The sequence below is a fragment of the Tursiops truncatus genome, chromosome 12 (assembly GCF_011762595.2).
Source record: "Tursiops truncatus isolate mTurTru1 chromosome 12, mTurTru1.mat.Y, whole genome shotgun sequence".
Lineage (NCBI taxonomy): Eukaryota > Metazoa > Chordata > Mammalia > Artiodactyla > Delphinidae > Tursiops > Tursiops truncatus.
Window position 1 is genome coordinate 62762734 of NC_047045.1, and position 27716 is coordinate 62790449.

The following is a 27716-nucleotide window of genomic DNA, read 5'->3' on the forward strand; positions in this document are numbered from 1 at the left end:
TTGATCCCTGGTCCGGGAAGATCCCACGTGCTGTGGAGCAACTAAGTCTGTGCGCCACAACTACTGAGCCTGTGCTCTAGAGCCCACGAGCCACAACTACAGAGCCCGTATGCCACAACTACTGAGGCCCGTGCACCTAGAGCCTGTGCTCCACACCATAACGAAGAGTAGCCCCCACTCACCGCAACTAGAGAAAGCCTGTACGCAGCAATGAAGACCCAATGCAGCCAATAAATAAATAAATAAATAAAATTTAAAAAAACATTATCATTTAAAAAAAAAAAAGAAAATGTTCCTGTCCAAAATACCTAGATAAAATAAAATACTTTTATTGCCTAGCCAGGCTTATAAAAACATAAAGAAGACTTCAAGGAGCTAGAGATTAAGAGGAAAAGGAACACTAAAGGGATAATCACAAGAAATGATGTCCCTGCAGCCCAAGCGGTGGGGATGAGGGCAGGGCTTTCAGACTTATTAATCTAGGGCAGAGGTTGGCAAACACTTTCTGTAAATGGCCAGATATTGAATATTTTCAGATTTGTGAGCCAAACGATCTCTGTGGCATTGACTCAACTCTGCCACTGTAAATAGTCTATTCAAATGGGCATGGTTTTGTTCCAATAAGACTTTATTTACCAAGGGAAGTGGTGGGCTGGATTTGGTCTTTGGGCTCCAATTCACCAATTCCTTATCTGAGACTTTGGTCTTAATGGTCATTGGGGACAGGAAATGAAGCCTTGTGCCTATGCAAGGTGAAGAGCTGGAACACATAAAACCAGGGTCCTTGAGGACTATAACATGGTGAGATGGTAGATTAGAAAAAAGTCAGCCCACTGCACTGAGAAACAAAAAGAAAGCTTATCTGTCTTAGACTAAGCTCTGAGTTGACAAAAACAAGTCTCCTCTGAATGCTTCCAACCATTGGCCGATCCTCATGCCGTCTGAAGTTCACATTTACACTTATAATTAATACCCGTAATTGGTCTTGAGCCTGGGAAATCCCTGGAGTGACAACAGAAACAAAGCAAAACATTTAAAAGGAAGACTCGCTTAATACAGGCTATGCAGGATTCTCACTGATAATGCACCACTGAAATTGAGCTCACAGTCCAAAATTTTAAAATATATAATGAAACAATTCACCATCAGTGAGTGTTGGCTGATTTGACAAATATCAATCCCTAAAATTTCACAAAATAAAAGAAATTGAAACTCTAAATTAAGTACATTTAACGTAAAGATATAAAATAAGAAATCCAAAACATGAGAAAAGGATAAGACACTCTAAAAAAGGCCAGACAGATTTGAGACAGACTCAAACCTAACCTCCAGAAGTTGAGCCCTAAGTAGGAGAAATAAAAATAAATTCACACTCAGATATGATATAGGGAAACTACAAAATATGAAAGGCAAAGAGAAGATCATAAAAGAAAGCAGAGATAACAAGGACAAATTACCTACAAAGTAGGTAATCAGATTACTCGGTGAACTCTCTGGGGTATACACTCTCAACTTGAGAGACCACTGTCACAGAGGATGAGGAATATGGGGGCATACTGTTACCAGCTTGTTTATTTGTTTCCAATAGGTTTGACAGAAGGCAATCAGGCCTTGACAGAAGGCAATCAGGCTGTATGCTTTTGGGGAAAGCTATGCCCACATGCTAGGACCGGGTGAGCACTGGTCTCCCTGTTGTAGACCCTTCTTTGGCAGAGGAAAGAGGCCAAGCTTTGGAAGACAGGTGTCTACTTGCCCGGTGGCAACACTGTACCCAATGTACAATAGAGAATACTCCTAGCTACCTAATATATGGTTGAAGGCTGTCTTAGACCAGAGGAGAAAACTAGATATGTTTACAGGATGAGAGAATAGGAAACAGGGATTATTTAGCAATTTCCCCACACTAAGATAAAACTCCAGCAAAGAGGCAGTAAACATAGTCCAAAAATTCCACTTGAAGGAGTCCAAGTCTCTACACCCAACTCCTGTGGCCCGGACTTCCGCCATGCTGTACCATGCATGCCGGAACTCTACCAGCCAGGACCCAGGCTGGCAGGAGGCGGGACAGGGACCATCACCAAAGTAGCTCATCTTCGCCAGTGTGTCTATCAAAGGGACGGAAACCTGTACACTGAACCTAGTACTACCACCACCTTACATTATTATAATGCACTATAATTAAAAGAAAAAAAAAACAGCTTTCAATAACCTACCTCATTTGATGGTCATAATAAGCCTTTGTCATAGTAGGGAAGGTCTATGATTAGCTCCAATTTACAAATGATCAAAAGTATCTTCCACTGAAAGTATGTCAGAGCAGTGGTTTAAACCAGCTCATCAGGTTCCAGGTTTTCTGTTCCTTCTACTGCCAATGGTGAAGGAAAATCCTTTTACAGCATGAGAGCTGCATCTTAGTCCTTAGTTCTGGTTCCAAACACCAGTACTGTAAAGATGTTCCAGCACATTGTCAATATCCAATGAACACCCATTCACTTATTCAAGCATACAGTAGACATCTCTTGGCCATCTTAGACTCCATTCTTCCCTTTCCCTTACTCCCCACATCAAACTGATTGCCAAATGCCACCAGGTTAATCCTCACTGCTCTTGCCTCATTTCAGGCCTTCCTTGCTTCTGTACTAATTCTACAGACTCTGAATTGGCCTCCCTGTCTTCTCCTCTCTTGTTGCCCTGTTCCCTAATTCATTCTCCATTAAGTGGACAGTGAACTTTCCAAAGTTCAAAGTTCCAAAGTGAGCTTTCCATGTTCATACCACTGCCTCTGCTTTATCCGTTCCTCATGACTTTCTGGATCAAATCCAAACTCCTTAGCCTGGCATCAATGCCCTTCAGGACCTTATTTCTGCCTCTGTGTCTAACCTTCTATCTCATCGGTGTCCCCCCAGAATTCCCAGGGAGGTTCCACAGATCTTTGTGCCTTTACACATATGCGTTTTCTACCTAGGTAATTCTGCCTTCAAAACAAGGAAGCTTTCTTGAACTGTCCACCTGACCCTCAAAAGCTGGGTTAGATTCTAGTCTGATATGCTTCCAAGGCCTTCTGCCCTCACTCGCTCTTACTCACTCTTCTCTTACCCAAATCTGCATTCCAGTCTGTACTCTGAGCTCTTTGAGAACAGGACTTCAATTTCTCTGTCCCTAGTCTTAGCCATATCTGGCTTGTAGTAGAGGCTCAGTGATTATTGGCGTAATTAATCAATCAGGCTATAAAAAAATTGATGAGACCCTTTTTAAAAACCAGGTGCCAAAACAAAACATTTAATGTTGCTATCCATTTATTTTTGATTGAAAGGAGCTTTGCCACAGGGATACTTACTTAACATAGAGAAGAATATATAAGCCTTGATGAAACTGCTCAAGTTTTAGTTTCCCTAAGGAATGTAAAGCATCAACAGACTATTCCTTTTTAAAAAAAACAAAATTAAGTATAGAAGTTGACTCCTGTTAAATGACGTGGTCATGGTAAAAATCAAAAGGGCTTTCAATAAAACTGAAAACCATTCCAATGGGTAGCTGCCGCTTGGTTTCTCCTTTTTTAACCCCTTTTTCCTATTCTTACAATATAGAGATATAAATTGAAAAAGCAGGCTTGAGAAAACTGCCCTGATCTACAAGAAGAGAGAATTATCTATGTGATGGCCAGAAAAAGTAGACCAGAGCATTGGCCAGAAGCCAAGGGAAGGCAGGTCTGTCAAATGACAAGTAGGTAGAAAAAGGAAGGTGGGGACAAGGCGAATTCAGTATTTAAAAAAATAAAAATAAAATGACACTGCTTATATAGCTCACATTCTATTTCTACAACGAAGGGCTAGCAACTCAGGCTGTTGCTGAGGGAGACCACTGCATACTGAGGCAGTGATGAGGACGCTTCTAGAATCAGCCCTCTCTTGTTGCCTGCCCACAACTGCCTAAACTGGCACTGGGAGGAGAATGAGCGTAGGAAGACAGTCCTGACAAGGCCAAACAACGAAGTGATGACTCACTTAGTCCTTGCACCGTCCAGGGATCCACAGTAAAACAGCCACCTTCTAAAAAGCCATGTACTTCCCCCGGCACCTAATTACCTTAGCTGAGTAGTCACCTCAAAAAGCCAAACGACAGCTTTGCTAATTTTCAGTCTATATCGCCTTAGTAATATGTAAATGCTGAAAACATTAATAACTACGTTAATTCATTTCATAATTCATGAAAACATTAATGCTACTAATAGCATTAATAGAATAGGAAAAACGCTGCAGGTACAGATATCTAATCTCATAGCTCTCTCCTCCCTCAGATCTTTACTCAGACCTTCCCTTCTCAAGGAGCCTTCCCTGGCTTCCTTGTCTAAAATTATACATCCTGTTTCACTGTAACTTCCTAAATCCTTCCCTGCCTAATTTGTCTCCTTTATACTGATCATTATCAAATATAGCATGTATTTCACTTATTTATTATCAGTCTCCCACTATACTGCAAGCTCAGTGAAGACAGGGATTTTCTGTATTTTGTTCTCTGCTGGATCCCCAGCACCTAGAGAGTGCCTTCCACGGGTGTCCAATAAACATTTGTTGAGTGAACTGATGGAATCCACTTGGACCCACTAATGTGGTACCAAGATTATTTTAAGCTGAAAACATCTGAATAAATTGCAGCTGCAGAAAAAGCCTGATCTAAACTTTTTTTGCTGACTTAAGCAAAGTCTCTCGAAAATACAGCTGCCATGATCCCCTCTCCAGGAGGTTTAGGACCACTTATACCTGGATAAGAAATGACTAAACCAAACCTTTTCAAAACTTTCAGTACCTTCCACTTGTTTCTCATTAGTTTCCCACCATGTTGCTTTCCCTTGACGTCCTATTAAGAACTTTCCTCATTAAGATAAATAAACTCTTAACTCTAGTTGTTCAGGAATCACTTCTTTGCGTGTTCCCTCGTACAGAAATAAACTTTGTCTTTTCTTCTGTAATCTGTCTTTCGTCAGTTAATTTGCAGGCTCCCAATTACTGAACCTGAGGTGGTAGAGGAAAAAGGTTTTTTTCTCACAACAGAATAAATGAATGAGTAACAAACTGATATTCTTATCATACAACACCAGAAGTGATAGCTTTTCTCAGGCAGTGCAGTAACTGTGGATGTTCAACTTGAGATCTGTACAAAAACAGAAACAGGATGCCAAAGAAAAACAAACCAGTGTGCTACTGGATGACTCTGAATCGATTTAAATGAATTCTAAACCATCATTCACTGTTAATGTCTGTCTGTGAGACAAATCAACAGAAAAAAAAACGGTAAGGTATTTCATCATCCGGCAGATGTTTGAGTGAAAGGAAAACATTCCTTTTATCTTGCTTGTCCCTAACCCATCCCACAAGGGGGTAACTTCCTCTCTATGCACCCTGGAAACTACATATAAACAGGTTCACAGGGCCAGCTGCTATGATTACCTGAGGCTTGTGTCAATCATATGCCCATTTTGATAAAACAGTGAGGTAAATATTACAAATGCATTAAAGAAAAAGGACGAGGAGGGGAAAAGAGAGGGAGAATATATGTATGTTTGGGAGAGGCATGAGGAGGAAGACAACATATTCTGTATTGAACACCAAAGTACCTCAGTAATTTATGGCTTTTTCAAGAATCTAAAAGAGAGAGAGAGAGAGAGAGAGAGAGAGAGAGATGAAGAGAATGGGTTGAGTGGCTTGATTATGGTATTCAGCTTGATTATGGACTTAACATTGATTAAACAATCTTCGAGCTCATTTCCCAGCATTTACTCTGCCCCCCTGCAATCCACATCCCCCTCCCCCCAGTTTGAGATATGGTTTAAACAGCTCTGGTTTTGTCACTCCCTAGCTTCAAACCCTTCTAAGCCTTCTGAATGAACTTCTGCTTGGATGCCTGACACCATGCAAGACTGTGGTAAAAAGGGAAAGAGAGCCACAGTCCAGCCTTGGGATGTAAACAGTCTGGCGCAGGCTACTGAATTACAAGGCAGTGAGAAGAGCTAGGGCAGAGGAGTGGGCAAAAGTGCTGTAAGAGCAGAGAAAAGGGAGAAGTGGTGTTGAAAATGATTCAAAAGTAAAAATGATTCAAAAGTCAAAATGACCCTTGAGCTGGATCTTAAAAAATTAGGAAGCAGTCACCAAGTAGGACAAAGCAGAAAAAGCATGTGGAGTTGGGCACCTGCACGTTAAGCCCAGAGGCAGGAACAGCCTGGCTGTCTGAATAATGGAAGGGAGTTCGGCATTGCTGGACCGCAGAGTGCAAAGGAAAGCTAAGTTACAGCCAGGGAGGTAAGAATGTTCTATGGTGCGGAAATCTTCTACAAAGAGTAGCATCAAAGCTTTTTCATTTTAATTTTTAAATTTTTTTAATACCATTTGCAGCGACATGGATGGACCCAGAGATCATCACACTGAGTGAAGTAAGTCAGAGAGAGAAAGACAAATATCATATAATATCGCTTATATGTGGAATCTAAAAAAATGGTACAAATGAACTTATTTACAAAACAGAAATAGAGTCACAGATGTAGAAAACAAACGTATGGTTACCAGGGGGGAACGGGGTGGTGGGGGGAGGAGGGATAAATTGGGAGATTGGGATTGACATATACACACTAGTGTATATATAGAATAGATAACTAATAAGGGTCTATTGAATAGCATGGGGAACTCTATTCAGTACTCTGTAATGATCCATATGGGAATAGAATCTAAAAATGAGTGGTTATATGTGTATGTATAACTGACTCACTTTACTGTACAGCAGAAACTAATACAACATTGTAAATTAACTGTACTCCAATTTAAAAAAATTAAGAAAAAAACAAAACAAAACTTTTTAATTAGGGGAGTCACCGGATTAAATCTGCCTGAGAGATCTCTCCAGTGATGGCAGGGACAGTGTATTGATGGCAGGAGAGATATCAGGCTGCATGAGAGATGCTGAGGACCTGAGATGGGGGGCTGATGGAATGGGGTGAGGGACTGGAGAAAATGCTGGGGGTGAGGCTGGAGCAGAAGTTGCTCTGAGGTGTCTGGCTTGGGTAACAGTGTAGATGCCCTTGTTCTTAGTGAAGCTATGAAAGGCTGGGAGAACAAAAACAGGGACCACAGCTGATAAGTGTTAGAACTCTTACAGTTAACTGTAATTCATTGTTCAGTGATTTCAATATAAATTTATTAATACATTAAACTATTTAAGATATGGGTTCATAACCCTTCCATTTCAAAAGACAGCCTTGAATCAAAAAACATGGCCTTGAATCAAAAGAAGTTGTTTCTCTTTCTGTTTAAAAACAGAAAAGTCCACTGAAAGTGGTATTGAGCTATATTTAAAAGACCTGGTACAGTTTATACTAACCTTGAAAATTATAAAAAATGTGAGCTAGGAAAGGACATTTAAGATCTTCTTGTTCAACTCTCATGTAAGGAATGATATCATCTTAACCCAGCAGGAGTAAGAATTTTGTCCAAAGTTATAAAACTGGCTACTGGCAAAGTTAGAGCCAGAACCCAAGCCAGAACCACTGACCCCAGCACAAGGATCTTACTAGAGCAGAGTCCAATATGATCAGTTGGAGGAGGGGTCTGACCATGACCCGAAGGAGGCTGAATCCCTCCCACAACTATAATGCTTCAAAGAAACCTTAGTTTTTTAAATCAAAAAGAAAAGTAAATCTTAACTTGGGCTTAGAATAAGAAGGTTTTCAAACACCAGGAAGTCTAAGGATTAGCTTCCAATTTGTGGTTTATGGAACCACATTAATAGTTAATGTTTGCCAAATGCTGATGCCACCCCAAGTGAAGTTAAAACTTTTTAAAAGCATCTGATCTTTCCAACATTTTAATTTTGTTTTGGGCCAAGGTACCCAAAGGCTTCAGGAATAATTGGCACATGGACTGAAACAATTTTAATTCTATCTCAAATGAAGGTAAAGACCAGAAAATAATTATTCTGCATATAAATCTCCAAAGGAATCCTTCTTGTTTATACTATGAAGAATGGGAAGAGGAGGAATTATTTTTGCTACGTCATTGATGGGCTGAAGTTTGAGTTCAGTTTGTGGTAATGAAATTAAGGAATTCATTTTAATCAAATATTTAGAATACTGAAAAAATAATGTTAGTCGAGAATGTTGAAAATAGCTAAGAAATGTGATCAAGGGTATAATGGAGTTATCATAAGTTATGTAAAAATATAAGTTAAGGTTATTTAATAACTCATATTGTATAGGTGTTCTGGCTACAAAGGGACATTCCGTGAGAGGGAGAGCCAAGATGGATTTCATCATCTTCACAGCCCAGCACATCACCGTATCCATTCATTAATGTTATGCTAACAGAACACCCAAGACTACAACATCAGCAATGTCACTAGTGGCAAAATGGCAAACTAAGCCAAAATATTACTTCAATACTTAGAAGAGGTACTCTTGAATTCACTGTATAGACTATACAGTCCACTGGGAATACTGCAGAAGTCATTCTATGTCATAGACTTTAAATTATTCTGATAGAATGCAAAGGACAGAAGTGCACGAGTGTTTTTCTAACATTAAAAGGATAATGGGACTTCCCTGGTGGCGCAGTGGTTAAGTCTCTGTGCTCCCAGTGCAGGGGGCCCGGGTTCAATCCCTGGTCAGGGAGCTAGATCCCACATGCATGCCATAACTGACAGTTCATATGCCACAACTAAGGAGCCCGCAAGCCTCAACTAAGACCTGACACAACCAAATAAAAAATTTTTTTTTTGTTATTTTTTAAGGAATAGTATACCTGTGCTTTCTTGAGAAGTATGAGTTAGGAGCACTTTGATGAATCGGAGAGCACTATGGTATGAGATGGTTTTTGTAAGGTCAGTAGACCTACTAAAACTCTCTGGATATTCCTAGGAAGAAACCTAAGCACTTTCCTCCATCTTTGGCTGGTGAGTGTTCTCAGCGTTTGCAGGAGAACTGTCTGATCAAGAAGGGTGTCTTACAAAATCCACCCCATTTAGTACCACTGCACACAGATCAGGAGATCTTGACCCTGGATCTTCTTGACAGCTCTCTGAAAAGTGATCTACCTACCCCTTTTACATTATAGGAGACTGAGTCAGGAAAATCAGCTGGCCAGATTCACCACAAATTCTAAGGCAATTAAAGCCATGTTATACAATGCACAGGGTTAAATGAGTTTCTAAAGCAGAGTCTCTCAACTGTTGATTCAATCAATTATGAAGACCAAGCTTGTCTAACATGGCTACCGTAGCCTGTCTGCGCTATGTGTATTTTTGGTAAGATGGATTTAGTTTTTCAAAGAAGGGTATGAAATAAAGGATAGCTATCACTGTTACTGCTTTTGTAAAACCAGCAATTTATGATATTGTAAAGTAACTTTATGGATTTTCAAATCTATCCACTTGCTAATTTATTACTAATGGAACTGTTTCATTTTCATTTTCTTTGTTAACTTTTACCCTGGCAGTTGCTATGTATCAAGTGATTCTAAATTTAACCCAAATAAAAACAGAGATAATGAGGTGCAGTCAAAAGAGCACTGATGTAGAAATCAAGAGATCTAGTCCCTACCCACAATCACTTAAATAAGAAAATATAACAGTGCAAAATATAAAGCATAACAAATAAGAAGTATTGTCTATTCTGCAGACAGCAAGCTAGTGCGTGGGGAAGATTTCTTTTTTCCAAATTAGGTCTATCATCTTTTTATAACTTAAAGGAAAGAGGCTTAGGCTTAGCCAGGAATATCAAAAGCTACACAACTGCTAGAGAAGTACAGAACTTAACTACAGGCAGAATTAACCATTGGTTATTATATTTAAATTTCCCTCGACTCTTACCCTACTACTTCAACGCTTACCTAAAACTTCTAGCCTACGAGATGACATTATCCAAGTGATCTAATACACTAGGTATACCAGTCAGGTTGGTGTTCTAGTTTCTTCAATTTCAGTTTAACATTAGAAATGTAATTTTCATATTGCTTGGATTCAGAATTCAGTCCCAAGTCATACACTGGGAAAGGCTTGGAGGAAACAGAGGCCCACTACCATGCCTGGAGAAGCGTCAACCTTCAGACACTGAAGATGCTCTAGTGCGAGAGTCAGCTCTCTTGAAAGTCCCCAGCACTGTCCTCACTGTGGTGGAAGCCTGTGCTATACACAGCAGAAAGACATGATGGAGAAAATGGACACAGTCGAAAAATAGGTGTCTGCAGTGTACGATATCTAGGAGGCACAAGGAAAAGCACTGCGGTCAGAGCAACAGCACTGGGGTGATTGTTATCACCTCCTCTGTCTTTTTTTTTTGCGGGGGGGGGACGTGGGCCTCTCACCGCTGTGGCCTCTCCCACCGCGGAGCACAGGCTCCGGACACACAGGCCCAGCGGCCATGGCTCACGGGCCCAGCCGCTCCGCGGCATGTGGGATCTTCCTGGACTGGGGCACGAACCCGCGTCCCCTGCATCGGCAGGCGGACTCTCAACCACTGCGCCACCAGGGAAGCCCTCATCTCCTCTCTTTATTCTGTTAATCTTCCATTGTTTCAGGTTCTCTGCTTAAGCATACAAATGAGGACCACGAATGCTTCTAACATTCAGAATTTTCACTGAATTTTGCTTGTCTGAATTGCAACATAACTCAGAGGAGAAAAAAAAATGTGTAAAAGGGCACTGTGACTCTTGCATTGAGGGCTATCAGCCCCCTCAAAGGTAAAGCATAGTTACTCACATCAGAGTAAGACACAAAAAACTCAGTATTCCTGACTAAGAGTTCTCCAATGTTTGCTTTTTAGCCCTTTTAAACCAAAGGAATTCTAGAAGCTGCTTTTAATCATTAAGGGCAAGTTTACAGACTCTGGCTGAGCTCTCTACCCTTCGTCACTACTTACGAAGCGCGCACGTGCGCGCGCGCGCACACACACACACACGCACACACACACACCCCTTTCCCTCAGTAAAGCTTTAAATAGTTCATTCTAAAAAATTAGCCACAGAGAAATTTAGTAAAATGAACTCAGAAACCAAAGTCATTACCTCCAGGGAGTCACCTTCACAATCTCCTTCCTCTGTACTTCTCCCCTTCTCTTCAGTAATGGTGTTCACCATTTCAAAAAACCTGCAATGAAAATTGGTATGTGGTCACTCGTAATACATAAGATATTACATAGAAGCAAGCACGTTTCAAAGTGACTTCAGAGCAAAACAAATGGGACCTAGAAGAGTCAGGCAATAAACAAAATATCAGCATCAGTGCGAAAAAGATGATTTTTCATATTTTTGGTAGGATTTGCCGGAAATTTCTGACCTAATGTCTCAAGTAATAGTAACATGATATGTTACAGAATTAGAACAGTAAGGCTAGACAAGGTCACAGAAATGTTAAGAATGTGGACTTGAATATCATACCAAGGTTGCTAGTATTTGCGTGATTTGGGGCAAGTTTCTCCACCTCTCTGAGCCTCGTTCTTTAATTATAAATGGGGAATATGAGTACCTATCTTACAGGTTGTTGTGAAGATGACTTGAGGTAATACTTGTAAAGTGCTCAGCACAGGGCACTCATTAAATATTAGCTATTATTGTTTTGCTGCTGTTAATATTACTATTTTTAATGGGACATAACAGAAATACCCAGATTCTGGAATAGTGTCTCTAAATTCTGAGCTGACTCTGCGACACAGTGTTGGCCACTACATTTGATCTCAGTTACTGAATCTTCTGCCTGAGCACCTCAGTGTCATACATGTGGGGTCCCATATATACAGTCTGCAAAATACTGATGGAATCAGGAATGGCTAGCTTGTATGTTTGTGACAGAAGCCACCTTTCTGTTGGTGACAAACATTTTCTTCAGGAACTATTCTTGTAAAGTTCCTTTTTTTTTTTCTTCCTAGAGGTCATTTCAGAGCTCCCCCCAAAAATTATGGTAAGAAACAGATCTTCCCTCTGCAACGCTAGCTGTGTCTATCCATTCAGAAGGGATGCTAATGGTTTCTAGCCCAGAGGTGGAGTAGGGAGGCACTGTGAACAGAACTGATGATCTCACAGGCAGGTGATGCTGTGCACTGCCAGCCCAAGGGAAGAGCAGGTTACTGTGTGACAAGAAAAGTCTCCCTAACACAACTCAGAATGTTTATGCTATCTCTGTACCTATGAGATAATAGAAAATAAATATTGGTCTCTGCCCCCCAGGTTCTGGCCCAGAACTCCTAAAACCCTTGTAAGTGATAAGAACACTACGAGCATCTCCTGTGTTCTAATATTTGTCTAAGACCCCATCTCTAACATAGGGCTCCTAAAACCTTCGTAAATTCCTAAGTGATACAGAACCAGGAGCATCTTTTGTTCTAACGAAGCGACTCTGGGTGGACTCCTGGATGGGGCTGGTCAAGACCAAGCCACGATCAGAAGCTTGGACTTTTCAGCTTCACTCCCCCACCTTCCTCCAGAGAGGGGAGAGGGGCTGGAAATAGAGTTAATAATTGTTCATGCTTACATGAGGAAGCCTCCATAAAATCCCAATAGTAGCGGGTTCTGGGAACCCGCTTCTGGGTTGAGAGCTTCTGGGTTGGTGGACATACCCATACATACCCATACAGGGAGGGTGATGCACCCCAACTCCACAGGGACAGAAGCTCCTGCACTGGGGACCCTCCCAGACCTCACCTTAGACATCGCTTCATCTGGCTGTTCATCTGTCTCATGTCCTTTAATAAACTGGTAAATGTAAGTAAATGTTTCCCTGAGTTCTGTGAGCCTCTCTAGCAAATTAATCGAACCCAAGAAGGGGGTCGCTGGAACCTCTGATCTATAGCTGGTATATCTAAAGCACAGGTGATAATCTGGGCTTGTGACTGGTATCTGAAGTCAGGGGAAGAGACGGTCTATGGGACTGAGCCTTTAACCTGTGGGATCTCACTCTATCTCCAGGTAGACTGAGTTCAATTGTAGGTGTCACAGAGAATTGCTTGTTGTGGGGTAAAACCTCCACACATCTGGGGACCAGAAATGTCAGAAATAAAGTGTTTTGTGTGAGGAATAAAGGAGACACGAAGGAAAGAAACACAGTAGGGAAGAACTGGGTTTTTTTCCTACACAGGAAGGAAAAAACCTTTTCTTATACAGTACCTCTTATCATCCATCCATCCATCCAACAAATACTCATCAAGTTTCCACTAGGATAAAAAACTGTTCTGGCCTTTGGGAATATGACAATGAACAAAATAGACAAAGTCCATTATGGAGTTGGAAGCCTCTCTATGGAGTCTGCGTGTGATGCCTTCCTTTCTCTATACATACATATATACATTCTTTGGAGGTTAAAGACAAGACAAGAAAATCCCAAACCTGATCAGAATGATGGTATGCTCCGATGAAGATTACATATCCTGATGAGTTACAGACAAAAGCAAGTTCAACCAAAAGGAAGAACATGAAAGACCTAAACAAATTCTAGGTTTAAAGATAGACTTTAAGATGTGAGGTAAAGATTTCCATCAGCTACTCACACAAAAATTTTCAACACCAACTTTTCTAAATAGAATATAACACTTCTAGTGGGGTGGGAGTACAGTGTAATTTTTAGATGCTTGGATTCTGGAGTAACATGTGCCCGGTTCAAATCCCGGGTTTTATGCTTTTTGGCTATATATGATTATAGGTAGTTAAACTCTCCAAGACTCTACTTTTTTTTTTTTTACTCTTTTCAACAAAAATATTAATATTACCTACCTAATAAATTTTATTTGAAGATTAAAATAGATATGAGGTCTGAGGTCATTACTCCATAAATCTTAGCTATAATTATCACTGAAACAAATGAAGAGCCTTGAGAATTCAAGTGTAAGTAGAAAAGTCGACCATACACGTGCTAGGAATTCTTTCTTATTTCCAAGTCATTTTACTACACATTTTACAATAATAAAGATAAAACTTTAGCTAAGAATCTTAAATTAAACATACATATTTTTAGTACCAAGATTAAAATGATTGACTGTATATTGGAGCTAGCATATCAATCATTTATAATGGGGTCAAACAGTGATTATTTGAAAGAACCACCCCAGCAAAATCTTAAGTCCAAGCTGGCTTTTACCTGCATGTTGGTGTCTAAATTGTCACGCACTTCTATAGGTCCCCACAATTAGTCACTGTGTTCTAAGGGACCAGGAAGTACTTAGTCATTAGCCCAAGACAAATATACCCAGGGAGGTTAACCCAAATATACAATGCAGTCCATGTATTTTTGGATTATCTTTTATGGGTGTAGATTACATCACTGGCTCTTAGCTCAAGTTGTTCCACCACCTAAAAATCCAATATAATTCGTCGAGGGTCGGGCTCAGGCACTTTCTAGAGCCCACCAGTTGATTCTAATATGAACCAGAGTTAGGAGCCACTGTTGCAGACGATGGTGAGATTATTCGAAAGAATTCAAGAATGAAAATTTTGGTAATCACATAATACATGACCACTTTAAAAATGAGTCATAATACTTGGCAACTAACTGGTAAATTTGGTTAATGTTTTGTCTAAGGAAAAATAAATTACGACTAAGAAAAAGGTTCATTTATTAAAGAAAGTTCCCCAAATTCTCAGTTAAACATGCCACATAATTATAAGATATCAGTGCAAATGAAATATTTATATAAGCACATGGCCATGAATTCTTTACAGGAGCTACATGTTCATTCATTAATTAAAAATAATGATCAGGTAAGAACAGTCTTTTTCACACATAAACAGTGACTAATACGTACTTTTTACAATGAAGTTCTGTACAGAAATAGATTTGGAAATCATCAGAATTGTGAAGCACATAAAGAAAACAGCATCGTTCTTCAAATTTAGAAACACTGAAACAAACAAAGAATTATTCACAGTAATCAATACTTCCATGTACTGTAATGAAAAATAAATACTTTTTATATTCAGTCCCAATTTTGATACCAGTGTTGTTTATACCAAAATGTTATAAATAGCACTTTAAAAAGTGATATTCCCTGTACCACAACACTAAAATTATTTAATATTCTGAGCATTATCCTCCTGCTTGTATCGGCAGATAATGTTGCTCTGGGGTGTTGTAGGCACACAAGCCATGTGTCCTACAACTTAGCATGGGGAAGGGGTCTTGCCTGCTGTAGCACTAAACTGTGTGCTTGAAAGAAAAGCGTAAATATCAACTGGCTTACTGACCTTGGTGATTCTGGTTCCGTAAGATGTGTCGAACAATAAAATGCTTCCGAAGTAGGAAGGCAATGTGTGGAGGCAGGTAAAGCACCTCATTATTGTAGAGATTATAAAGGAGTGAAGAAATATGAAACAGCAGTTGGTTTGGACTCAGCAAGTCCTTTACTTTACAGAAATTGAAACAATTTTGAGTTTACCAGTCAGGCCACGCTCTTTTTTTTTTTTTTTTTTTGTGGTACGCGGGCCTCTCACTGTTGTGGCCTCTCCCGTTGTGGAGCAGAGGCTCCGGACGCGCAGGCTCAGTGGCCATGGCTCACAGGCCCAGCCGCTCCGCAGCATGTGGGATCTTCCCGGACCGGGGCACGAACCCCTGTCCCCTGCATCGGCAGGCGGACTCTCAACAACTGCGCCACCAGGGAAGTCCCCAGGCCATGCTCTTTTATGCCAAGGGTTGGCAACTATTTTCTGTAACAGGTCAGAGAGTAAATATATCAAGCTTTGTAGGCCACACTACTCAGTTTTGCTGTTGGAGCAGCCTTAGGCAATACATAAATGAATGAACATGGCTGAGTTCCAATAAAGCTTTATTTACAAAAACAGGCAGCGGGCCATATTTGGCCTGTGGGCTATAGTTCTCCAATCCCTATTTTATGCCTCTGCATCTGCTGTTCCTTCCATTTGGAATGCACATCATTTTTGACTTTTTAAAGAAATTCTATTTACCATTTAAGGCCCACCTTAGAGCTTACCCTCTCTCCCTTCACTACTTCTACCTGAAACAGAAAGACTTCCTCTTGTCCCTCTGGTCTTTGAACATACATCTGTTAAGCTCACACTGTACTATCATTAGTTGTTAAATGTGCGCTGCTCTGCTGGGCTGTGAGTGCTTCAAGAGCAGAGTTCATGTCTTAGTCCTTTGTGTATCCTTAGCAGAACAGGACTCAACATTTGACAGATAGCTGCTGCTCAATAAATGCCCATTGGCCGAGCTGAACAAGTCCTAAGCTGATGCAAGACAAACTGCTGACAGCTGGATTTTCTTCTATAGTTTGTCTTCTATTTATAGAGGAGGAAGTCAAGAAAAGTTAGCTCTCTTTGAAGTCACACACTGGAACTCAAGTTTCTCAACATATAAACCAACAGTAGCTGCATATAATCATTCCATGCTGATAAAGTGAAATTTATGTTTACCATACTTTCCTAGATGGATGGCTTAAAAAGGCAGCAGTAAGTAATGAGTGTCTTGCTAATGACTGGTCTTAAAAATTAAATATTAAGAGAGTAATGCTTTATTTGAGAAGGCATGGATTGGAAAGATATATATTGAGTCAGTCTGGCCTGTTTCTGTTCACATCATTCATGAGGTAACAGGTGTTTTTACCAGGCAAACTCCAATTATCAGTTACCCAGACGACTCTGCCAGTTCATATGCTCCAACAAAACCAATTACTATTATGCCAAAAGCAACAGAGTATTGCATAACTGGCACACAGAAATCTGATTTTGCTCATTTCTGTTTATATGGGGCACACAGTAGTAAACACAACTAATTTGGTTTGAAATTTGCAAGAGCTGGTGTCTCATAAACTTCTGTAGAACAAGTATGTAAACATTTAACCAGTGGCTCTTGATTCTGAAATAAATCTCATTTCTAAACCCCAGGAATTGGCATTAGGATGGCAATGTCAGAACTGAAGGGAGCCACTGTAACCTCAAGAACACTTCATTAACGGTGACCTCAGGAAAAGTTGTAGAAAAATGAATTCCCATAATCTCACCATATTAATATTAGCTACAGGACACAATCTGGCAGATGGTATGTATGTTTTCAATACATCTAAGGAGAGATTAGTTCCTGGGATACCAAAAGACCAGAAAAACCATCCTCTAACATAAACCCAGCTAGAGAGGACCCCACACAGCTCACTTTTATCCTCACCTTGACTCTGGTCCACAGTTCACATTTATCTCTGTCACCACATTTTAAGTAGGTGACAAGTGCAAGTGCAGAGTCAGTTCAAACAGTGAAGGTTTTGTTGCAAATTTTTTGTAATGGAGATAAAGAGTCTGAAGAAGGCTGAGCATTTTCATCAACAGAAGGATTCTTGAAGTTCTTTGCCTTTTTAAATCATGACTACAAGTCCTATCCAAGACATTCACACTCTAGAAAAACATCTTCTAAGTAAACGAAATGCACCAAGGAAACTTACCTCACTCCCCTGACAGAAGAAGCACTAAAATTCCACTCATGTATACCTTTCTAGAACACAGGGGAAGAACAACAACAAAGGTTGAGTCATCCAAATGAAAATAACATAACAGTAATTTTGTTTTATTACTTTTAAAAAATATACACAGAGTCATTTTTCCTAGTGCATAATTCTCCACAGACAAACTATCTGGATGGAAACTGCAGTTCATTCTCAAGCCACAAGGGTGATATTTACTCTACTTAATAATTTCTGTACTTCAATAAAACAGCTTCCAAGAGAACCTAGGAGAATTAGTCTTATTAAATTCTAAAACTTGATTTTTAGCAGATTAACATAATAACTGTAGAGCCTGAAATTTTCAAGTAAAAAAACCCAGTGATCAAGGTAATTCAATTATAGTTGAGCGATATTTCTTTTCTGAGAAAGAAAAACATTAATTTGAATAAAATCTCTTCAAGGTTTAAAGATAATTACTTCTGAATTATCTTTAGTTACATTTTCTAACCAAAATGGTGGTTCTATTTCTTTAGAAAATAGTTCAGCAAGCATGTATGTGTGTAGACACATGTATACAGTGTCCATCGTTGCTACAATGTGTTGTTACCTAATTTATGCAAAAGTCAATGCGCTAATAAAGTTTAAACATAAGACATTTAATTATCATATGATAAACATGGATGATTTACAGGGCCAAGATGAAAAAAAATGTGGGCATTTATTTCTTGAGTTTATTACTAAATCTGAGTTAAAACTAGTATTAAATTCATATGTATCTAAATTAAATAAATGACAAGCTAGATGGCATTCCCTATAAAAATATTTGTGACAATATACTGAATAGAATTAATAACAAATATTTTTATGGAAATAAAGGAGTTGATACATGTATGGTAGTTAATTCTGTATTGTATTGTTTTGTAGTCAATTCTGATTGCAGTTCAAATACTGTATTGTAGTCAATTTTGATTGCAGTTCAATTCTGTAAATGTAAAACAACCAGGGAAACAAGCTCTTATCCACCCACTTAAAATACTGCCAGAGGCTGAGGTCTTGGCTGGGCTAGTGAAATGGGTAATGAAGCCCATGGCTCTGAGATGGCCCAGAACTCTCCTTTTGGCCAAAGCAACTCAAAAAGCCATCATTTATATCCATAGCACCTAGTTCTTTGCTAGGACCATGCAACTTAAAAATAGATCCTCTCAAATCCAAAGTAGATTTACTAAAAAACTACTTTCAACGCACATCAGTCAGGTCATGGGGATGTGACCTGAATTAACACAGAGCAAATGCTGCTGTGCACGAGGCCCAGAGAGGGCAGAGACCTCAGAAAGGTACTCATGGAATGCGGCTTTCTTAACAGGAGTACAGAGGGACTTAAATTAAAATAGCAGCCTGCAGCTTCAGCTGGTAATTTGGAAAGTTGCTTCTAAATCCTGTCGGCCTCAGGTGACCTTCTAAAAATATGTGACCCGAGAGCTGCAGCTGTTACCTGCACGCTCCTTGCACACAATGCCGCCTTATCCTCAGAGCCTGCAACTGAGCTGCTTTCTAAGGCCATCCCCAGGATCAGGAGGTGGGGGTGAGTGCGGAGCGGGCAGGGCAGTGTATAAACCTGCGACGGAACACAGCAACTGACAAACACCTGCAAGACAGCCCTGGTAAAATCTATCCTCCATCAGCCCTGTTCTGGGAACAGCCGAGGAGAGATTTCCCAGATTGACTGGGCTGGTTTTGTAGGAAAGAAGTAGAGCATTTTCAGAATTTTAGGTTCCTGGAAGGTTGTGAGTGCCGCCAGGAAATGTTCCATTTCAGTGGTGCAAAGCCCAGGGCCTGAGATGGAGTGATCTGGGAGGAGGAGTCCTCTCTCCCCACCTCCCTTGCCTCTCACCACAGAGAGGCGCTGGTGGGCTATAAAAGCCAACAGGTAAGGTAAAAGTCTTCTGGGTCTGTGTGGGAATCAGGGGAAAAGGGCAGAGCAGAGGCAGAACTGGAGTGATAATCAACCCCAACAAGCCCCAAACCAACACTCAACCTACTCCAGTCAGCACAAGCACCAATTTCTTGAAACTGGTTAGCCTCAGATGCTATGCCCCAGCTAGGGCAAGCATGAAGACAAGGAATTAATACCGAGCTAAGATGGCAGGAATGCCTGTGGCAGACACTGCTGGCTCCCCAGGCGACAGCCATTCCCGTCCTTCCTTGCTAAGAAAAAATGAATTTTGTTCAGGTTCAGGTGGCAAGGTTTAGGGACAGTGAAATTGATTCCCTAAATTGGCCATGGTAAGCCCATTTCCCTTGCTGGTGATTGCCTTAGGCATGGACATGTGATGTAACTTTTGGTCCAGGGCAAAGGCCCTAACCTTCTTTGGATGCTGTCCACATGAAGTGATGCTTGGAGTTGCTATTTAAGACCACAAGAGAAAAAACAAGAGCACATAGAGAAGCCAACCAGAATTCTGACACTGTTAAGCCGCTGAAGTTACCCCCAGAATGATCCACCTCAGAAGCTCTTGTAATATGGGACAATGTTTCCTTATTACTTAAGCCACTTTTAGTTGGGAATTTTGTAGTTAAAAACGTCCTTGATGGATGAGAGCATCACATCATCAAAATCTAGAATCTGGGATTAATATATTCCTCTAAGAAATTTCCCGGGTCTTCTCTGAGTGGCCACTGGTTGGAGCTGCAGTGAGGGAGGGGAGTCAACACTAAGTCCTCCACTGGGACCCTGCTACCTTGGCCTGACAAGCCACCAGATAGTCCAGGAGTGCTTAGCTTCAACCCTCAAAGGAGGGGAATTCTAAATAACAACGATTTAAAATATCTTGCAAATAACTTCTCTCTTCCTCATTCTAGGTTTTTCTTTCAGGTATTCATGAAGACTTTCTTCAAGCACCAACTTACTTTAAGCAGCAACCAGGGAGAGCTGTTAAAGGACTGGGATTTCAGTTAATTTGCCCCTGACCATAGAGTAACTCTCAAAGACTCCCTGAACTCTTGGGACTTGGTATAATGACCTTAAAGTTTTGAAAATTGCAATATAAAGTATATACTAGCTCGTATAACTGTTCATCCCACATTTTAGAATGAAAATACTGAGAGAGGGAGTAGAGAAATAAATATGATAAATGAAAAGCAACACTCTGTTTTTCCACTTTCAGAGGAAACAAATTAAACATTCCATGACCAAAAAATCCACTTCCTGTTTAACAGTAAGACCTATAAAACCTGTTGCTTATCTGTTATTTAATTATAGACATTACAGTTGCTTTAAACTAATAAAATAATAACAAAGTTATCTTCATTGCTTGTCCTCATTCCAGTTATATCATTTCTATTTTAAAAAACAGAGAAAATGGTAGTGGTAATGAACACATTATGGATAGAACTAGGGTTTGCAAAGAAACTGACAAAAATTTTAAATGGAAACAGATTGATTTAAGAAAGCTTACATTTTTGAACAAGGACTATTTTTAGCACTAAAGGTAATAGGCAGTGGGGACAATGCAAATGTAATATTTCTTGATCAAAAGATGGTAAAAATGGAAGCAGGACAATTCACAGCCTAAATCTATAAATCTTCTTAATGTACTAATTTATATCCTAATATACTTCTTAGCATAATATAAAAATTGTCTCTACAATTGTCACAAAACATAAGAGAATCAAAACAAGGCTAACTGTATTGAACATAGAACCTCCAGAAAAAGAAAATAATGACAACTGGAAATAGTACTCTTTTTCCAAAAATTTCTGGCTTACTTTCTCTTCTTTTTCTGTCTTCCAAATAACTTCTGGCTCTCCACTCACTCTCAGGGTCTGGCTAATCGCTAATTCCTTTAGCCACATTCTGTTTCCAAGTGTCCTTGGATAACCTTGCTCTTCCCAATCAGGCTTCTGAAAATCTCTCCCAGATAATAACGTTCATGTCTCTAACCTCTCTTGGTTTTGTAGTTTCAATGGATGGCTACTCTACTTCTGCTTATGAGAACATGTATGCATATAATTTAAAATAATGTAAATAAGACACTGTATACTTTAAAACAAGGTTAATGAGATGCATATAGATATATTAGTCATTATCAATTTCGTCATGAGGGCACGACTCCAAGTGGAGTAGAGACTGGAGGTTCCAAGGACCCCCTCCTTCAGTTCAATTAATTTACCAGAGCCGCTGTCCCCTCCCTGGAGGTCAGGGGTGTGGGGATGAAAGTTCCAATCCTCTAATCACCTGGTTGGTTCCCCTGGCAACCAGACCCCATCCTTAGGTGTTTTCCAAACATCACCTCATTAACATAACAAAAGACACCTCTGTGGCTCTCAGCACCTAAGAAATTCAAGGATTTTAGGAACTCTGTGGCAGAAACAGGGCCTAAGATCAAATATATATTTCTTACTATAAATTGCAATATCACAGTTCCCTAATATAACACGAACAACCTCCCAAATGATTGCTGCCATGTCATCTAAGGAGAAGAGCAGGGTTAAATTCTGGGCTTTCAATGTTAGGGTTTGTGTACTGCCGCCATTTTATTACTGTTGTTGTTACTGTTGTTAAAATACACTCGGTATTCATTATATGTCAGGCTCTGTGCAATATACTCTACCTACATTACTTTGATTAATTTCACAACTTTTGAGGTGGATATTATTATTCCATTCCACAGATGAGAACACCGCAGCTTGGAGATGCCATGTTGCCCAAGGGATTTGAGCCCAGGTCTGTTGACTCAAAGACATTTCAAAAAACTGACACTGACATTTTAAAAAACTGCAACCCCACACCCTCAAATAGACTTCCTAATTGCCTTTTCTGCTTTATTTCCCGCTTTTCCCCATTTAATGTGCCTATATCTTTTATTTATTTATCTTCTGGTTCCCTGAGTAGAAGGTAAACTCCTGGGCAGGAATCTGGCCTATTTTGTATACACTGTTTCCCTCGTGCTTAACACAGAGCCTGGTAGTGCCTGTCACAGACTAAGTGCTCCATAAAGATTTGCTGAGTGCACGGATGATGTTTAAGGAAAATGAGAAGGGTATTTTACAAAGTAATTAAAAAAACCCCACAAAACTACTTTGCCACAAGACTCCTCATTTCTGTGGTTTATCCTATGGACTGGAATCAGCTCTTGAAAAGTTTCTATTTTTAAAAAATAGTAGGATGATTTGTACATGCATTAAAACTGATGAAATATAGAAATGTAAGGATTATCCAAATGATGGTTATGAGTGGAAATGAGAGCATTTAAGATTCTTTTGAAAACCAGTGGCAGCGCAGCCCACCTCATGTTACACCCAGCACATAAGTCAGTGGTAATCTGAAATGTATCAGCTACTCTGATAACCAACCGGCGAGATGCAATTATAACTCTAATCGTAACACCGTAAGACTAGAAATAGCGTTATTCTGACAGGCTTCCTAGAATTAAGATATGCATCCTTTAAATCACATATTTTAAGTATCAGGTCTTTGGCACATAATTTAATTTATAGCATGAATTTGCAAAACAGAAACAATCCCATTTTGGGTGCCCTTTGGAGGACTATGCCATCTATAATAAAAATCCAAACAGTTGAATTATATTTTATTAAGTGAATGAAATCCATAACCAAAATCTAACAGTTTTTATATTACAGAATGTATTTATGCCAAGATAAATACACAGGAAGCTATTTCTTCTTAACTAATGTATATATTTGCTGGAATATATAAATGCCCAAAGGGTCTAAAGTCCTTCGCTACGAATACTCTTGTCTTAATAATTGCACAATTTACCTTGTCATCAGGAAGTACATGCCAGATAGATATTGTCTTTTCCTCCACTTCATTGTTGATAGACAAATACGAAGGTTGATAGATTTTGGTTGGTTCTAATATTAATACCTTGAAAATATAAGGCTAATATTAGTGACTTAAGATTTAAGCCATTTAGAGCTGTTATAACAACACTGCACTGACACAGGAGATTAACGGATGAGGCTGAGTCCAACGCTGGAGTAAAACCATTTTAACTTCTGATTGTTGCTACCCCTATGAGTCCTTTGAGCATTTTATGGTATTAAACAATTATTATAAATTCCAATAATGCATCACCTTTCATTGCTAAAGAAATTAGAAATAAATGTTTGAAATCCATATGTTGGTTTGCTATCCCCAGGGAATCTACTAATTTTATATATATATATATATATATATATATATATATATATATATATACACACACACACACACATATGTATATATATATTCAAAAACTTTTGTTTTATCTTATAATCAATACAGAATCTTTTATTTCAGTTTTTAAAAAAATTTTATTTTTTTATAGTTAATTTACAATGTTTCAGGTGTACAGAAAACTGATTCAGTTACACATAGATACATATCTATTCTTTTTCATATTCTTTTCCCATAATCTATTTCTATAAATATAAATGTGTCAAAGAAAGGCAGAAATGTGGTAAAACAAATAATTCTGTGCACAGAAAAGATTCCATATATAGAGTGTCACATACTTATTTTTGATTTTCTGCAGCCACACCTTACCATAAAGATGTAGTAGTATGGTTTTCATACCCTTATAAAGGGATTGAGAAATAATTTTGATTATTATTGAAAGAGTTTTATATATAAACCAAAGAAATGAACGTAGTTGCATGAAATAATAAAATGTTTTTGCACTGCCTTCCAGATAAGACCGGTGGGCTTCCCTGGTGGCACAGTGGTTGAGAGTCCGCCTGCCGATGCAGGGGACACGGGTTCGTGCCCCTGTCCGGGAAGATCCCACATGCCGCGGAGCGGCTGGGCCCGTGAGCCATGGCCACTAAGCCTGCGCGTCCGGAGCCTGTGCTCCGCAACGGGAGAGGCCACAACAGTGAGAGGCCCACGTACCGCAAAAAAAGAAAAAAAAAAAGATAAGACTGGTATCTTTAATAATGATTTAAACTTTGTGAGAGAAAGAGACTTTAACTTTGCTCCTGTTTTGGAGATATATGAGGGATATATGACAAGTGAGATGAGAATCTCCATCAAAGGACTGGATGATGTATTATATTATTGCTAATATCTCATATTAGGAGCAAATAACATTAAAATGCCACACGTGCCCTGATTTCAAAGGTGCTACAGATATTACCTATTTGTACAAACACTTAAAGGCACCTATCTAGCTCAAAATTTCTGTGCAGTCTTAAGTAGAAATACTTGGAAAGAAAAGAAAATACTTAACACTCAGAGAAACTGGAATACTTTTTCTTTAAGTTCAGGTACAGAGAACTAGAGAAAGGGGATTAGAAAGACAAAATTTTCTTTACTTGAGCATAAAAAACTTTAAGGGCATAAAGAATTCTTGGTCAGGCTCTAGCTATGAAAATAAGATGACATGTATCAAAATAAACACACAGTAAGAGCCCACTGGGGAACATAGTCTGATTCAGAAACATATTGTGTGAATCAAGGTCCAAATTCCCATCAACAGCTAAGTGGCACCAGTGAATAATAATGAAGATCATTAATATTCAATCTGAATTTGGCAGAAATGGTGCTCTCAAATCTGAGTATCCCAGTGTTTGTGAAATTAAAACGAATAATAGGGAATAAAAGGTGGGTTTCCCAAAATCGCACCCAAGTCACTCCGCTGACAATGAGAACATACCTTGTTCCCTAATGACGTGGCCTGCTATCTAACATTAGAAAAGCAGAGCACAGGTTATCTCCTGTCTTCTTAAATGATGGTGGTATTGTCTCAAATATTTCTAATAGATATAATATGAACTATGTGTTTCTTATCTTGAGATACGGAATAAAAAACTGGTTGAAATTATTATTCTCTAATGCTCGCTGAGCCCTTTGAACTGGCCTTGAAACGACAAAATGTGAAGAATTTGTAGCACGTATTGTGGATGTCACAGAAAGCCTGAGAAAAGACAAGAAAAAAGGAGGCAATTTGACAAAACCAGCTAGATACAACTTGCTAGAGAGTATACACATTCTTGCTTTTAGTTTCTAGTCTTTTATATCGGTTAACATTACAATTAACGGCTAACTTCTGAAGTGTGAATGAAGGAAGACAGCAAGGCCTGTAAACTCTAAAGAGCAGATATTAAGTAGAGGTACATATCTAAGCTCCTATAGCGTCTGTGAAAACACCACCTCCTCTTCTTCTTGCCTGACATTAAGTGATGGGTTGATGGTCTCCAATGTAGGAAGGAAAGAAAATATACACAGAAGAGAGGTCAGGAAAAAGAATAAATCAACCTGAACTCAAATAATAATAAATGATGGGACCTTTCATTTCCCAAAGAAACTTTTGCCTCTTTTCTTTTGCCCAGGGTCACACTTATTTCTTGGAAGCATGAGAATGGATATGGTAGTGAGATAAATGAAGACAATTAAATTAAATATTTTCTTTTTTTTTTGTATTTTATTTTTATACAGCAGGTTCTTATCTTTTTTACATATATTAGTGTATAAATGTCAACCCCAATCTCCCAATTCATCACACCACCACCACCACCACCCCACCCTGCTTTCCCCCCTTGGTGTCCATATGCTTGTTCTCTACATCTGTGTCTCTATTTCTGCCCTGCAAACCGGGTCATCTGTACCATTCTTCTAGGTTCCACATACATGCGTTAATATACGATATTTGTTTTTCTCTTTCTGACTTCACTCCGTTTGACAGTCTCTAGATTTATCCACATCTCAACAAAAGGCCCAATTTCATTCCTTTTTATGGCTGATTAATATTCCATTGTATATATGTACCATATCTTCCTTATCCATTCGTCTGTCGATGGGCATTTAGGTTGCTTCCATGACCTGGCTATTGTAAATAGTGCTGCAATGAACATTGGGGTGCGTGTGTCTTTTTTTTTTTTTTTTTTTTGCGGTACGCGGGCCTCTCACTGTTGTGGTCTCGCCTGTTGTGGAGCACAGGCTTCGGACGCGCAGGCTCAGCGGCCATGGCTCAAGGGCCCAGCCGCTCCGCAGCATGTGGGATCTTCCTGGACCGGGGCACGAACCCGTGTCCCCTGCATCGGCAGGCGGACTCTCAACCACTGCATCAAAAGGGAAGCCCACATGTGTCTTTTGGAATTACGGTTTTCTCTGGGTATATGCCCAGTAGTGGGAATGCTGGGTCATATGGTAATTCTATTTTTAGTTTTTTAAGGAAGCTCCATACTGTTTTCCATGGTGGCTGTATCAATTCACATTCCCACCAACAGTGCAAGAGGGCTCCCTTTTCTCCACACCCTCTCCAGCATTTGTTGTTTGTAGATTTTCTGATGATGCACAATCTAACTGGTGTGAGGTGATATACCTCATTGTAGTTTTGATTAGCATTTCTCTAATAATTAGTGATGCTGAGCAGCTTTTCATGTGCCTCTTGGCCATGTGTATGTCTTCTTTGGAGAGATGTCTATTTAGATCTTCTGCCCATTTTTTAATTGGGTTGTTTGTTTTTTTAATATTGAGCTGGATGAGCTGTTTATATATTTTGGAGATTAATCCTTTGCCCATTGATTCATTTGCAAATATTTCTCCTATTCAGAGGGTTGCCTTTTCGTCCTGTTTATAGTATCCTTTGCTGTGCAAAAGCTTTTAAGTTTCATTAGGTCCCATTTGTTTATTTTCGTTTTTATTTTCATTTCTCTACGAGGTGGGTCAAAAAAGATCTTGCTGTGATTTATGTCAAAGAGTGTTCTTCCTATGTTTTCCTCTAAGAGTTTTATAGTGTCCGGTCTTACATTTAGGTCTTTAATCCATTTTGAGTTTATTTTTGTGTATGGTGTTAGGGAGTGTTCTAATTTCAGTCTTTTACATGTACCTGTCCAGTTTTCCCAGCACCACTTATTGAAGAGTCTGTCTTTTCTCCATTGTATATCCTTGCCTTCTTTGTCATAGATTAGTTGACCCAAGGTGTGTTGGTTTATCTCTGGGCTTTCTATCCTGTTCCATTGATCTTCCTGTTTTTGTGCCAGTACCATACTGTTTTGATTACTGTAGCTTTGTAATATAGTCTGAAGTCAGAGAGTCTGATTCCTCTGGCTCCGTTTTTTCCCCTCAAGACTGTTTTGGTTATTCAGGTTCTTTTGTGTCTCCATACAAATTTTAAGATTTTTTGTTCTAGTTCTGTAAAACATGCCATTGGTAATTTGATAGGGATTGCATTGAATCTGTAGATTGCTTTGGGTAGAATAGTCATTTTCACAATATTGATTGTTCCAATTCAAGAACATGGTATATCTCTCCATCTGTTGGTATCATCTTTAATTTCTTTCATCAGTGTTTATAGTTTTCTGC

General features: G+C 39.4%; 1 protein-coding gene across 8 annotated transcripts in view; it reads right to left on the minus strand.

Annotated features, from left to right (window-relative positions):
• MAP3K5 (mitogen-activated protein kinase kinase kinase 5) overlaps positions 1-27716 on the minus strand; it is a 247245-nt gene that overhangs the window by 50173 nt on the left and 169356 nt on the right. For all 8 annotated transcript variants that reach the window (XM_073789644.1, XM_073789647.1, XM_019951636.3 and 5 more), the window contains 4 exons: positions 23190-23297; positions 17411-17460; positions 14768-14863; positions 11043-11124 (listed from right to left, as the gene is read on the minus strand). In XM_073789644.1, the coding sequence (XP_073645745.1) occupies positions 11043-11124; positions 14768-14863; positions 17411-17460; positions 23190-23297 (336 nt within the window). The remainder of the gene's footprint in view (positions 1-11042; positions 11125-14767; positions 14864-17410; positions 17461-23189; positions 23298-27716) is intronic.